Here is a 14,854-nt window from a genome sequence, read left to right as displayed (position 1 = left end):
GTTTCACCCACATCCTCCATCACCACTCAATTAAACTCCTGTTTCTAGGATAATTGAAATACTCGTTTGCACCTCAGCTCATAAACTTTGTTTTCACCCACCACCATTTTACTACTGCACATGTGCCACTCTCAGCAGAGATGAGAAGGAAGGGAGGTCACTCACTCCTGAGCTACTTCCACCATCAGCTCTGGAAAAAAATGACGATTTACATGACTTATTAGCCCGATGTTTCATTTTACTTTCCTGGGGCAAAGGGGCAATCCTTTTTGTTGAGCCCTGACAGGATGTAAACATTCACTCTTGCATGCATGTTACACACACATACTATACGGCACACACACACACATACCAGGGAAGGGCCCTTAAATAAATCAAATCTCACAGTACAAAGTTACCTGTCATCCAAATGCAGATAAGTTAATTTTCAGGGTACTGAAGAGAAACAAAAATGATTTCTCAACAAAGCTTATTGAGCCCACATGTTTGTACTGAGGGCCAAGAACAGAGCTTTATTAGACGAAATGCGATATCCTCAGTGTCCCGCATAGGACTTGTATCTCTGATTTTTGGATTTCAGCCAACGTGACATGCTGATGTTGTAAAACAAGTTTCATCACATTCGGGTCAAAACATTGTCAAGATTTGCAAAGCATCAGAAAAGGGATAATCCTGATGTGAGATGTGAGTTTTGGGTCATAACGGATACGAAGACACCAACAATAACGCCGAGTTTAATTTTGATAGCTTCGGTGAACTCCCTAACATACTCAACTGCTGTGTATGTGGAGCTAAAACTGGAGACAGAAGGCCTAAAAATGGAAACAAAGATATTCAAGTGGACAACGTCAAAAGGCCAGACGCTCAAACACTATGAGAGTTAGAACAAAAGAAGTGGTGACTGAGGAAACAAGTATCAAGACATTTCTGTCCTACACAGAGGCCCAGAGGAAGCAGAGGGCATGACTACTTCCTGTCTGTAACAGAAGCGGCTGACAAAACGTGTGTCAGCGGCGAAGGAAGGGATCAGCCAGGTGTCATTCATTCAAGCCGACGAGGTCAAACTCATATCTGCACGATGAGCGTCTGGTGTGTCTCTATTCAAAATGTGTGCATGCATGGTGTGTGTTGATGTCGACTTAAATGAGATTCAAGTGCATTGGTGCATGGTTCTTTGCATTTTGAGCATTTCTGTGTTGTTTGGTAATTCCTGGTGCACTAGTCTCTTTGTGCCTTTACAAATACACGTGTTGTGCGTGAAAGAGTCGAGGAAATCCGTCATTTTGTGTGTGGCCCACGTCCCTCTCACACTCGCAGTCAGACACTCAAACATTTCCTCGAGTGCTTTGCGGCACTGCAGACCTGATGTAAACCATGTCGCTGCAGTATACGAGGAATAGTTTACATCACCATATATTGCCCTTTCCTGCTGGCTCGTTTCTCTCCCCAAACAAGATCAGACCAGAAATAAACTAAACAGAAACACATTTGTATTAAGAATGCCTTCAGTAAATCTCAATTTGCGGTTAAGTATTTGATCTATGAAAAAGAAGGAGCAGCTGGGTTTCACATATGCCCTTATGTTTCTGTTGAGAAAGAGGGGCTATCATGAAGCAAGTGTGACATGTTTCTGTCAAATTATTTATCCCAAATTAGAATTGGATGGCGTAACTCGTGACAAACCGGCCTGCTAATCATCTCCTGGAGGGAAAAAGTCATAGAAGACATATACGAGGTCTAGGAGAGCTTAACAAGTCGACTGAGAATGAACAGAAATGTGTCTCTCCCAATGTTTCCGTTCTAGTACTCAGGGAGTCATCTCAGAGATCTGTGTGGCCAAGAGTGGAACGAAATGTTGAAAAGAGGAAATATGTCTCTGCTCTCCCACCCTGGGATCTGGGGTTTTGAGCATCTGTGTGGTCTTACTGAGATTAAGTGGCAATAAAGGGAGTGGTGTTAAACAGAATATGAAATGGTTTGATTACTGAATCTGGTTCTCTCTCACCGGGAGATTTCAGGGAGTAGTCTTAACATCCAGCCAGCATTTATGCACTGCATATAGCAGGGGTCAGGCTAACTGGTGGACACAAAAGCTCACAATGTCCATTTATTACCCTTTGATCATCAAGGGGAGGTCAGCTGACCACAAATGCTCCTTCCCAGTAATACCACGCTGCTGCTTCACGCTGTTGAAACTTTTAAACTGACCGCGGAAACCACAGCTTTGTGTCTTGGGGGTTGAAAAAGGGTATGTATAGAAATTGAAGCATCAGATTTGCATTTGCTCTGAGACATATGTGTCATTAACATAAACAAACAAGAACATTGCCAAGACCTCTGGCAGCCTCTCCTGGCCTTGACAATTTGCAACACTCAGCCTGATTTCCCATGGGGAATGGTGATTTTGGAGGACATTGTGGTTCCAAAGAAAGCTTAAGATTTCAAAGTTCAATGGCAGAAGAAGGTGTGAAACAACAGCAAAGAAAACAGCAGAGAGGGTGACTCCAGAGAGCGAACAAAAGTCTTCTTCATGACAGAGAGAAAAGTTTTTTTTTCAAAATGTGGACTTTATTTTGAGAAATATGAGCAGTGACAGTACCACAGGCTACAAATGATTTTAATCATGCATGGTCTGATTTGTTTACGGTAAGTATAACACAGCATCAGGATTTGGCGTGGACACATTCATTTTTTAAACATGCTAAATGCAGTCAAGACATTTGCTCAAAGACCAGGAAAATGTTTCTCATACTTGTTCTTCTCCAAGTTTGTCCTAGGCAGGCCAATAATTCAGGACTTTCAACCTCTTTGGCACCCAGATGCATGTTGCGGAATTTTTTTTAAGGGATTTGAAGAGGTTTGCCAAAACAGTGCAGTGATATGTGACCCAAAAGTACTTAAAGGGAAAGATGGCATTATTGATGTGCCATGTCAGAAACAATGAACTAACTAACCAGCAAGGTATTCTCTGCACCTCTTAAATTTTGCTAAATGCCAATCGATTTTTGTTTTAAATCTGATAGATCAAATACTGCTGTACATCTCCAGAGTCGGCATCATCAGTAATCTGGTATTGTTGATGTTGTTGTTCTGGGAGAACGTAGCATGTTTCAAACAGTAAAGAGGAAGGGAGGAAGTTTGGACACTACAGAGCTGCTGCTTGGTTAATTCTACTTGATAGGACTTTGCTTTTCGCCAGTCGATTATGTCCGTGGAGCACAGTGGTAGAGCCAACAGGGAGCTAACAGCAAAGCCAAACATGTTCTATGAAGAGTGACCCAGGCAGGGAAAGGAAAGTTTGGACATGGAGAGCAGTTTCCAGTATAAACAGCCAAAGTTCAGTGGAGAGAAGTCGTATTCTGTCGTACTAACAGGAAATGTGGACCAACACATTCACTCACACACACACACAGATGTGCAATTGTACGAGACTACAGTCAACAGGACCCCGTACACAAACACAACCACGGACACACGTAAATATTGTAAAAGCAGTTCAAAGCCTCAAAGCAGCTGGCCTTTCAAAGTCTTTGGTCTCAGCAGCTGTTTGATCCACAAAGAAACACTGACTTCTAGACAGCACTGAAAACATTCAGTCATGGCAAGAAACTCTCTCCAAAGTGTGCGACAGGATTTTTCCGAACATCTACCAGCCAGCCCCCCAACATGTAACCAATCAAATATTCATGTTAGAATAAAAAAAAATAAAACCCACAGTCACTTACTTAGCTTCCTGGCAGCCAGGCATAAGAGCTGCAACCAACATTTAGACAACAAAAAGAGCAAGAGACAGACCACACAGGGTCTCTGTGTCTCTGTTCTCTGCAACATCTTTTTCTCATTGATATAAAGGGGAGTCCTGTATTTCACCACTGTAAACGACAATGTTTTCAGTTTTAAAAGATTGTTTTTGTTAGTTTTTTAGCATGAAACAAACATAATTTATTAATGCATGAGAATGAGATTACGTACAATATACTGGCCGCAGCTTCTGTCCCCTTCAGGACTCAATACTTTAAGGAATTATATTTAGGTGCCATTCTTAAGAAGAAAGTGGAAGTTTCAATTGTAGTGCTGCTGCGTAGTTGACTCTGGTCACTTTATGCTTTCATAAGTATATTTACTAAAATTGTAAATTACAAAACAAGTAGTTTTTCAGTGCTTTATTATAAAGTGATTCCAAAAAGTAATCCCATTCCAACCCTTACTTATTAGAGTGTTTTCTACTCTGCCCTTTCAAATTGAGTTGTGGATATATAGCTTTTAGCAACTGAACATACTGAGTTCAGGAAACGTTGAACGAAAACCAACATTTACAGTCGGTAGGTCTAGACAGGACAGCCTCTCACTTTCCTGCACTCAAGACACCAAAAACACTAGATTCAAACAAAGTGGAACTGATCACAGCTCTGCTGATGAAGCCAAACCACGTGGGAAGCCAGATTACTGGCACCATCAAGCTTGTCGCGACAGAATAAAGCGAACAAACTCTCGAAGGAATGAACGGAACTCTGACATGCACACACAATTCCTCGCTCATTTTCTCAAAGCTGAATTGTTCACGCACTCAAAACGCTGAACTTGCGATCTCTGCTACGATCCCTACTCTGCGCTCAAAAGGTGTTCTTTGTGCAAATAACTTCCTGATTAGATAATCAGTCCTATTGTTAGCAGATAGATGCAGCAGAAGAATGTGTTAACAGCAAGAGCAAGACCCTGCATGCTTGGCTGAAGTCACTGAATACCTCCCCTCGGCATGTTATTTATTTGTCTGAGCTGTAATTAATGATGGTGAAGGTTACGAGGTTGTGACTCTGGGAAGAAACGCTATCAGTAAGAACATGTTTAAGGTGGTAGACACTTGTCAGTAGTAGGCTGTGGAGACAGAGGCTTTCATTAAAGAGATAAAAAAGGACTGGTTAACATATTTTTCACTCACTTTTAGTGTCAGGGTATGAGGACGGTCATGCAGCTGCAGTAGAGGACCGGAACTTTCTATTTTTCATTCTGTCTCTGTCTCATAAGTATGTCTTTCTCTCTATCACCAAACGCACACACGCACACACAAAAGTCCAAAAAAAAAAACAATGTGAAGACCTTTCACCTTTCAACCTCTACCACATTTCGTCAAACTCAGTTATGTTTAACAGACGCAGACAGCAAACAAAGAAGATGGAACGTAAGTGTGCGTGTGTATGTGTGCCTCTGTTGCTTTGTAGATGCCAGTGGATACTGCAGCAATCCATCTAGTTTGACACCAAAAGAAACTCTGTAACATAGAGACGTGAAGGAATGCAGAAAGATGCCCTGTGTAGTTTAACAAAAGCAGACAAACATCTCTATCTGTTACTCACACAATTTCACACACACACACACACACACACACACACACAATTTATGACTCCTTTGGCACCAGTAAGGTAGAGTTACACACATCACCATGGCCAGTACAGTAGCGCTCACGAGCACACACACACCTAGCGTTGTGTGAGCCCCGCGCAGAGGAAACACCTAATAAAACGGATATAAGACACCCAAGACACACCTGCCACTTCAAACACAGAACATATAGCCTTTAGACACACACACAAACACCTTCTTACCAGCTCCAGATGGCAGTGGCTGTCAGACTTCTTTTGCCATGAGCAACAGAAGACACAAAAAGTCACAGTCATTTTAAAACTATAAAAACAGCGTCTTCATCTTGTGTGTGCGTGGTGTGTGTGTGTGTGTGTGTGTGTGTGTGATGTGTGTGTGTAAACCAGTAATTGGTTCCAGTTTATGTATTCTGAGCTCCACTGAAGCCACAGAGAGCTTTTTCTCCAACTGGGACCAAATTTAACGACGTCTCAATACATCAAAGAAAAGACACATCATTACAAAATCTCTTCCTTCTCCTGCTTTCTTTCTGTGATTCTCTTTCTTTCTTTCTTTCTTAATTTCCATTTTCTGTCCAATTTTTGCTTTGTTTGTTTATGTTGTCATATTGACAAGTCTAAGAGTCCACAGCCATTTCAGCAGCTCTGTGAGAATGACCTTAAACACAATGGTCCTAGTGGTCCTGGTCTTAGTGTAGCCATTACATTTGCACAAGTTATTGATCTCAAGAAACAGATTCTGCATTCATTTGAAGAATGTGCAGGCATGGGGACAAGATTTTGGCATTTGAAGCATTCTGGTTTCCATTTGTGGTCTAAGTAGTATTGACCAATCCTGTTGAAGCTTTGGTTGAATGCAGGTTAACAGTCAGCGTGGAGAGCAAAAGAGATGGAAGGCATGATTTAGAGTTTCATCGGTTTAAAATTATCTTGTATCTAAAGTTGCTAATTGGACCGTAAACAATGAGCAGTGCACGGAAAAGAAAGTCTTGGCCCGAATGTCTGCTGGCTACACCGGAACCCTAGAAATAAAGACCCCTACCCCGAAAGCCCATGGATTCTGAGATTGATTAGTTACAAACAAAGTATGGGACCAATTAAAGTTTGACGTGATGGGTGAAAAGTTTAGGGATCACAAAAGTTAGTATAATTCACCCTAACCAGACATTTCACTCAAGAACACGAATGTTAACCCTTATTATAGCACTGAATCATTTTAAATAAATCACCAAAGTCAATAGGTTTCATCCTCTGGGGAGCATGAATGTCTACACAAAACTTCACTGAAATATTTCAGTCTTGACCTAAGTGGTGGATCAACCTACAGACTGGCATTGCGCTACTAGCATGACTTGAGGTTGCACTACCTGCTTTCTATGTCAGGTCTTTCTTTCATGTTTATGATGTTCCTATAACCGTGATGATCTTCGTCTTCTGCTTTCTTCCCCTCCTCATCTGCTGTGAAGTACAACATACCTCATCCAGGCTAATAAACAGAAAGCTGAGTCAGCTTGTGAGGAGGTGAAACGACTCAAGGTGCTGACACATTCCTGGACACTGGTTCCATTCATTATACTGTTTTTTAAAGCTGAAATTGTACTCCGAAATGGTTTGTTTCTTTACATTAGTTGAGGTATTGGATTCAGAATGCCCCTCTCCTCTTTTCTCTGGTTGTAAACATGGTCATAATTACATGAACACTCTCCTAACTTTGTTTTTCTTCTCTCATATTCCCCTCTCGTCCCGTATGCAATACTTGACACCTCCCTCCTCATCTCCTTTTATTATCCTTAATTCCATCTCCTCCTTCCTCGCGCTGTATTTCCAGGGCTCATTAAGAGAGGAAGTCTTGCCTCAATTTTCCTCTTTCACAGAACCAGTAAGTCTTTATTTTGGCTTACTCAGACTTCTTCAGGGTCATTAATACTTTATAGTTTATTGTGGGAGCAACATGGCACTTAATTGTCTAAGTAATATACTAGTATTAATAAAGTAACTATATATCTATCTATCTTTGTATGCTATTTACTGTACACTAGTTTGTTATACTGTTGGAGGCATATTCTGCACTTTCCATCACACATGTGCCATTTGAGGACTGTTGTTAAAAAGGGGCCACGAACAACTGAGAGCAGAGCAGAGACCGATGTGGAAACATGTTTCAGCCAGAATCTCTGAAAGCACATACACCAACTTGACAAGCCAGAGTTTGGAGTACACAAGTAACCTGCGGAGAGACGTTTCTCTGCTCTTAACTGGAGGCGTTTTGTCAACAGCTGCTCAACAGTGTAGGTCAACGCACTCACCTCATTAATGGAAAAAAAAACAGAGTCTGTTGTGTTCATTTTTGATCACATTGTCTGTCAGAGTTCAAGTTACTGGAAACAGTAATGACAATCCAAGTGGAGACACCAATTTCAGCTGGTAGAATAAAATGCTGCCAAAATAGGCAGGCGGCCAGGCAAACAAATTCAACAATCAGCAAACAGACAGGACATTGGCAACGGAGCTGGTTATCAAGTACAGGCAGGAAACTGCTCTTGATGGCTACAGCAGCAAAGCCACATAGACAATCTTGGAAAGACTGAATGAAAACTGGCCTCTACTATATATATATATTCTGTTTACTCCAAGGCATCTTCAATGAGTAGCAGCTTGGTAGGCTGGTGTATGGGTGTCAGGTGAGAAGGCCAGTGAAGCAGGACAGGGTATGAAAAAAGTGGGAACAGAGAAAATGTCTCCGGGTGTATTTAGACTCATGATTCAGGCTGTTCTTACAAAAAGTAATCCACTATAATTTGTATATATGACACAAAATTGATTTGTATGTAATCCATGTAATCGAGAACCAGGAAATACAACATACATTAGGTTATAGAGAGCGACTATGGCAGCATAGGTTGGGCCTGATGGGTGATTCCAAAAACGTTGCTGCTGTTTGTGTCCCGTGTAAGACGGTGTTGATTTATTTGGTATGTAACTTCCGTACTTAAATAACCCCACCTCAGTAGTTATTTTAACCCCAACCACAATCTTTTCATAAAACTAACCAAGTAGTTTCGTTGCCTAAACCTAACCAAGTTGTTTCCAGTGATGACAGGAGTTGTTGTTTTTTTTAAACACTGTTATGGACACATTTTGCTGGACATAGAAAAACGCACAAAAATGAAGAATAAGTTCTCAAAATATATGAGAAAGAACAGTAAATGAGGATACGTTGCATGTTTAATTTGTTGAATGTGTTAAAACAAGCAAGCATCAGGAGTTACCTGTGGTTCCTTCCCCGTTTGAATGCAGTCCTCTCTGTTGCCAGGTAATGGAGGCCAGGAGATCTATAATGGAAGAGAAGAAGAGAGAAAAACGTGTCATGATTAATGACCTCATATGATTAATGACCTCATATCTTTGAATAAATGCAAACAACCACCTTATTCAGACATATTGAAAAATGTAATTGCTTTGTTGAACCCAGACATTCTTTATGCGAGTATGGTAATGCAATCAAAAGATATGAATCAGCCCATGTGCGGTTAAATTTGAATTATTTTCCCTGCAAATTCAACAGCAATTAGAGGCAAATTGAGCAGAGCAGATGCTCTACATATGATGGAACAAAGGGAGTGAAGAGCTGAGGACTTTGGGAGTTAACTGTTGGCTTCTAAAGCTGAAACTTTGATTGAGACATGACAGACACATTTATCATTCCAGTTATATAAAAGGGTTGGTTCTTCCAAATAAAAACCTAACAAATTGTCTAACAAACTTCTAGAGGTAGCCGAGCAGATTAACCTTGTTTTTATATGTCCAGGTTGGGAGAATATCTGTCTGATATTTCTGCCTGCACTTATAGTATTTTTTTCGGTGAAATTATCGGCTTGGAAAACCCTCTACTTGTCTATATGGACTATACATACCCAACAATATAAAAAACAGAAACAAAGGGAATCTTTGTGATGCTATGAAAAACTTTTTCAAAAGGTTTGACGCACAGGCTCCGTCCTCGTCACTGTCAATCTTCTGTTTTGTGCCTGAAATAAAATTACAGCTTTGGTTTTAACCAAGCAGTAAAGCAGCTCAGCCAAACCTTCAGAGTATCCTAACGAGACCATCTGGAGCTTAAAAAAAGTGCAAATAAATATATTAATAAATCAATTTTCAACTCAAAATCTCACAGTATAGATCTAAGATTTCCTGATTAGGAAAGTCCCGAAGTCTTCCTCTCATTCTGCCAGTGAAACAAGGAGAAGAGGTGAATCTCAGAAAAGCATGACATATCATTTGGACCTGAAACAATGGGACTAGTTTTCACACTGCTTTCAGAAAATGAAAAATGAAATCCAATTTCCACTGAAGAGGAAAAACCAAGCCTGTCTCAGTACTGAGACTATGACGTGTGTTGTGATACTGTAGTTTCGTACAGACTACCAGATAATTACTGGTAGTCTGTACACAATAACTCTTTGTCTGGGAACTGGCTTTGTTTTGGTCAACAGGGAGAAAAGAAACCAGAGAAAAAAGCAAATGCTCCTGACTTGCATCACTATGTGTGATTAAGTGCGTATGGAGATCATGTGTGTCGAGGGGCCACTGTGGTAGCTATGGTGTTCTGTGTGAGGATGGGAAGTTATTTAGAAACCAAAATAGAGAGAGTTGAAAAGATGAGTGAATGTTTCTGCTCCCTGAATTTCATATCAGCAGTAAAATCTGAGACAACTTTTGTTATAATTCCAATGCATCACAGGCAACACAATGGACTCACTGTAAATCAGGATGACTGAAACCTGGCTCACAAAGATTTAAATTCTCTGACAAGTCCTGTACGGATGAAGGATGTGACATTGGAGCACCTGGAAATACTTTAACCCCCTTAAGGTAATAGAAAATGATAATTCTTAATACAAATTCAATGTAAAAAATGAATGAAATATGGGATAGGATATGAATCAAATTGAGAGTGCATTAGAGAAGTCTTTATGGCGATGCAAACTGGCCTTTGGCTCAAAGGAATGTATTTCATATCAACTAGTGGTACAAGTACACATATTTGTAGCCTATAGGCAGGATTATAGGTACAAAGAGGCAACAAAATTAAACCGTTACTAGCTCAGTGAAAACTCATCATCTGATTGGAGGGTCCCTCTGACACCCACCCTACAGTACTGTTGTCTAAAAGCCAACTTGTAAATGTGTGAATCCATTAGAAATAACAATTTGTTTCATGCCTGACTGAAATGAGTAAATAAATTAGAGCCGGTCTAAAACTTGGCATCAAATAGTCCTAATCTCTGGATCAGTTTCTTTGGCACGATGCGGGACTGATATGAATGTGCGCAGGTCAAAAGGCCTGGCTCACACACTCAGTCTGACCTAAGGCAGCCTGATAGCATGCCTGACTGATACTGATATACTGTGGAATCAGGCCCTGCCTCAGATCTGGCTGGCAATGATCTGAGTCAGTGTACTGCAATATTCTATCCATCGTCCAAGAGTCTCGCTCCGCACGCTTTAAGAAACACGGCCAACCTCCACCAGTCATCCACGTTCCTTCCTCTGTTTAACACACCATCAGTGTGACTCTTTGCTCTTTTATTTTTTAATCCCCCCCCTCAGACATAATTCACTTCAGTTACGTTTTTGATATTTGAACTTAGAATAGTGTTTATTTCAACTGCAGAAAAATCTATCCAGAGCTGGAAACAAGTGAGGGCCAGAGGCCATCTCTAAAATCACCAAAGAAGCGCAGCAACACAACATACACTGCACGCAGGCGAGTAAACACTGAGCAAAATCAACCAGCTGTCTGAACATGCTGAAACATATTTGAGGTGCCAACCACATTTCCACGCCAAAAGTAAAAAGAAACCAACATTTTTTTAAACAATAATCAAAGCTTTCTGCTTGTGTTTTTAAGGAGAAAATTGAATATTTACTCCATCATGTAAAACATTTACATGAACTAAATCACTATTTGCTGTTGTTTTTCCTGGGTAATTACCATTAAGGCCAATTGTTCCACTTTCCAGATTTGATTCAGGAAGAACTGGATTCAGTTTGAGCGGAAACACGCAAGGTTCACTGATTTAATGCCATCATTTCAACCAAAGCCTTATGTTTAGAATTACACCTCACTCCCATTTCCATTTGTACTACACACTCGTGGAAAGGTTGGCAAACAATAGGTATTTATTTATGCCAAAGAGATATTGTAAACTCTGGTGGGCAGAGTTTGAGCTGGACAACTGAGTAGAAACATTTCAGTAAACATAACATGATTAGACGTCATTATTAGACGTATTAGTGCGTGTTGCTGCAGCAAGGAAGGGACTGACATTCAACCCAAACACAAACATCTTAACAAAATAGATTTAAAGGAATAGTTAACAATTTTGGGACATACACACTGTTCTGTTCACACTGTTTATACTGTTCTTTTTCTTTTCAGCGTTGGTTTATGGAGTATTTGACAGATGCGTGTCATCTCTTAAACCTTTGTTTCACTGAACTGGCTTTAGAAGGCCGGGCATTAAGGCTCAAACAGATTGCAGCAAACTAGAGTATCGGCAAGCTTCATATGTGATCATCAGCCAAGACAGAGAGCTGTGAGAGGAGGCTAAGACAGCAATAATAGGGCCGATGAGGTGGGCGACATCTGGCCCTCTTTGTACATAAATTCCCTGTTCACTCATGCACTTTGTCACATACACACACACACACTGATTATTTTAGCTAAAGTGCAGAAGCACTCAGGGTTTTTTTCTGTTTTAGAGAGTTATTTCTGTTCTGTGCTTACTAAACCAGTTTAATGGAACATCGAGTATAACCGCCCTGCTGGGAAGTTAAATATGATTTAATGTATGCTGCACATTTTCCCAGAACAATTATTCTACAGATATGGAGATGAAATGTTTGAATCTAAATCTGTTTATTTCCCTCGGTTTAAAGCCCTCCTATAAATCCTCTCTGAAAACTCACAAGATATAACTCAAAGGTATACTAACTCCACCAATCACAGCTAAACGTATCTACGTCTTTTGTTCTACAGGGAAAATGACATGACATTTAAATTCCACTCTAATCCGAGAAACATGTTCTTCCACTGTTGTCAACATACTGTATCTGCTATCCTGCTGCAGCACTGCATCACAGTGACAGACACACTGATTGTTTAAATGAATACATTTCATTTAAACATAGAACAGTTATTAATGCTGAAGCAATAATAAAAGCATTCTTCTCTCTCTCTCTGTTAGTCTGACTCAGTGTTTGCTGACAGTGGAAATCTGCAGCTCAGTGAACAGATCTGACTTCTAGATCATAATTCATCTCTCACGTCTTTCTGGAAGCCAAATAAACTGTAACGTTCGCAGCATAACCACTGTGTTTGACAAGCCTGAATGATAAATTAAACGTACTGATTAAAGGTGCCATATATGTAAAAACAAGGTCTGATTAATGATTAGCTGCACTTTTACAGGTGTGAGATTGTAGAAATGTTTTGGCAAAGGAAGCAAGATGTAAAACTAGCTTGTTTAGGTTAGAACAAACCCTTTTTATAGAACAAGAGGTGCAAACCCTAAAAATCTCACTGCAATAAATTTGCATCTATACTGTATGTATATAGTATAATTGATCAGTACAAGATCAAGTGTCATCTATTTATTTTTTTTAAAACTAAGCTTTCTTTAAGCTTTTGTTCAATAGTTTCATCAATGTTTTCTGTTCCAATTTCAGTGATGATACAACAGCCGTAAAATTGAATAAAAATGTCTGTTCAGGTTTGAGTCATCACGTTAACAGTTGATTTATGAGTGTAAGAAGGCTTTAACAGATGTTCTGCAAAGAGAGAATTCTGGAAAAAACACAAAAATTGTACACATATCACTTCAAGTCATATATTATCTTCTAGAGATTGAAACCACTGCAGCATAAATCAAAATGAAGCAATGAATGTAGACCGTACAGTGACTAACCTTTCACAAAACATCAATCACCGGAGCAGAATACCAATAAAATACGTAAATAACTCAACTTTATGCTATTTATTGTCTCCAAAAAACGCCTCACCTCTTTGGACTCGCTGCTGGCAGGTCCCAGCATGAGAGAGTAGAGGATATCTTGTCCTCCCAGGAAGAGGCGGTCACGGTACTCGTCCAGGAAGACGGCGGTGAGAGAGAGCTGGCCATGGTGGCCGCTGAAGATAGACGACCTGTTGGTGGACAGCAGGTCTGCAGAGAGAGAGAGAGAGAGAGAGAGAGAGAGAGAGAGAGAGAGAGAGAGAGAGAGAGAAGAAATGGGTGAGCAAAGTCATCCGTTTTATTTTTTACACAACTTAAAGAATTTGCTTTTAAGCAACAGAGCATGAAATCCAAGCGGGAGAAGATTGAACAGAGAGAACAGTGGTGAGTTAAAAGAAGTATGACAGCGATGAAGAAGATTGTCTTCTGTTCTTTCAACATCACTGATCTATTTTAAAATGTACCCTATTTTCACGTTGAAGCCTGTTGGATCCCGTTGTGTGTGTGCAAGGCTTGTTTCCGTTTCCAACAGTGAAACAGATACATTTCCCCAACAGTTTAATGTTATTTGATGGCGATTTCCTCCTGCCTGTTCTCCAGTATCTGACAGTGAACAAACATTGAATGACAGTTCGAACTCTTGTTTAATCCCTCAAATGCTGCATGTAAAGCCTTTTGCGTTATATTGTTATCATAAGAGGGTTGTGTAAAAACTATTTTCCCCGATCGCATTACAAAGGAGACTGACTGATCTGATATGAGAAGATTAATCTTCTCAACACCTTAAAGTTGTCGCCCTTATGGTGCTGCTGCCTTAAAGTTAATCTGACAGTCTGACGAAACGGAGTTCAGACTTGTACTGTATTGAAAGTGATGTGTACATTTTCTCTTCAGTACCACCAAGAAATCATATCTCTCTCATGGGAATCCACATGTAGCATCGCCTTTTGTTCCGCTAAACATAGTTATCTCCAAAAACCCGCTCCTGTTGCTGCCGTCAACGCATCATTCCTGTGCATTAAAGGATGTTCCCAGAGAAGACAGTACCAGTCAGAACAGGAAATATGAAACATTAATGCGTGATAGAATGTAAGAAAACAGGCAATGATTCATCAAAGCCAGCATCTCAGCAGAGTAACTATTGTATTTAAATCCAGTGAACAAGCTGAAAACCTCAACTGTTACATTACTGAAGTGCACAACTTTATGAGAGCACACACACACACACACACGCACACACACGTGATACACACATATAAGTGAGCATGTATCAGTGTCTGTCTGCACACACTAGCCTGCACCTGGCTCTCCTCTCTGATCTTGCAGCAGCTTTAAAGTCAAAAGGTTGATGCAACGACTGCAGGAGTGGTAGAGACCGGGTTGAATTCAAGTTCAGATAGACGTGAGGTGTCTTACACACACACACACACACACACACACACACACACACACACACACACA

At 40.4% G+C, this 14,854-nt stretch overlaps 1 protein-coding gene across 1 annotated transcript in view; it reads right to left on the bottom strand.

Moving 5' to 3' along the window:
* Nucleotides 1-14,854, bottom strand: part of sema3bl (sema domain, immunoglobulin domain (Ig), short basic domain, secreted, (semaphorin) 3bl) — a 57,106-nt gene that overhangs the window by 28,236 nt on the left and 14,016 nt on the right. The window contains exons 2-3 of the mRNA XM_031844634.1: nt 13,443-13,603; nt 8,648-8,710 (exon numbers count right to left, since the gene is read on the bottom strand). Of these exons, the coding sequence (XP_031700494.1) occupies nt 8,648-8,710; nt 13,443-13,603 (224 nt within the window). The remainder of the gene's footprint in view (nt 1-8,647; nt 8,711-13,442; nt 13,604-14,854) is intronic.

Source organism: Anarrhichthys ocellatus, unplaced genomic scaffold, assembly GCF_004355925.1.
Source record: "Anarrhichthys ocellatus isolate YVR2014 unplaced genomic scaffold, GSC_Weel_1.0 scaffold5, whole genome shotgun sequence".
NCBI lineage: Eukaryota > Metazoa > Chordata > Actinopteri > Perciformes > Anarhichadidae > Anarrhichthys > Anarrhichthys ocellatus.
Note: the sequence above shows the minus strand (reverse complement) of the source record. Positions and strands in the feature narration are given on the sequence as shown.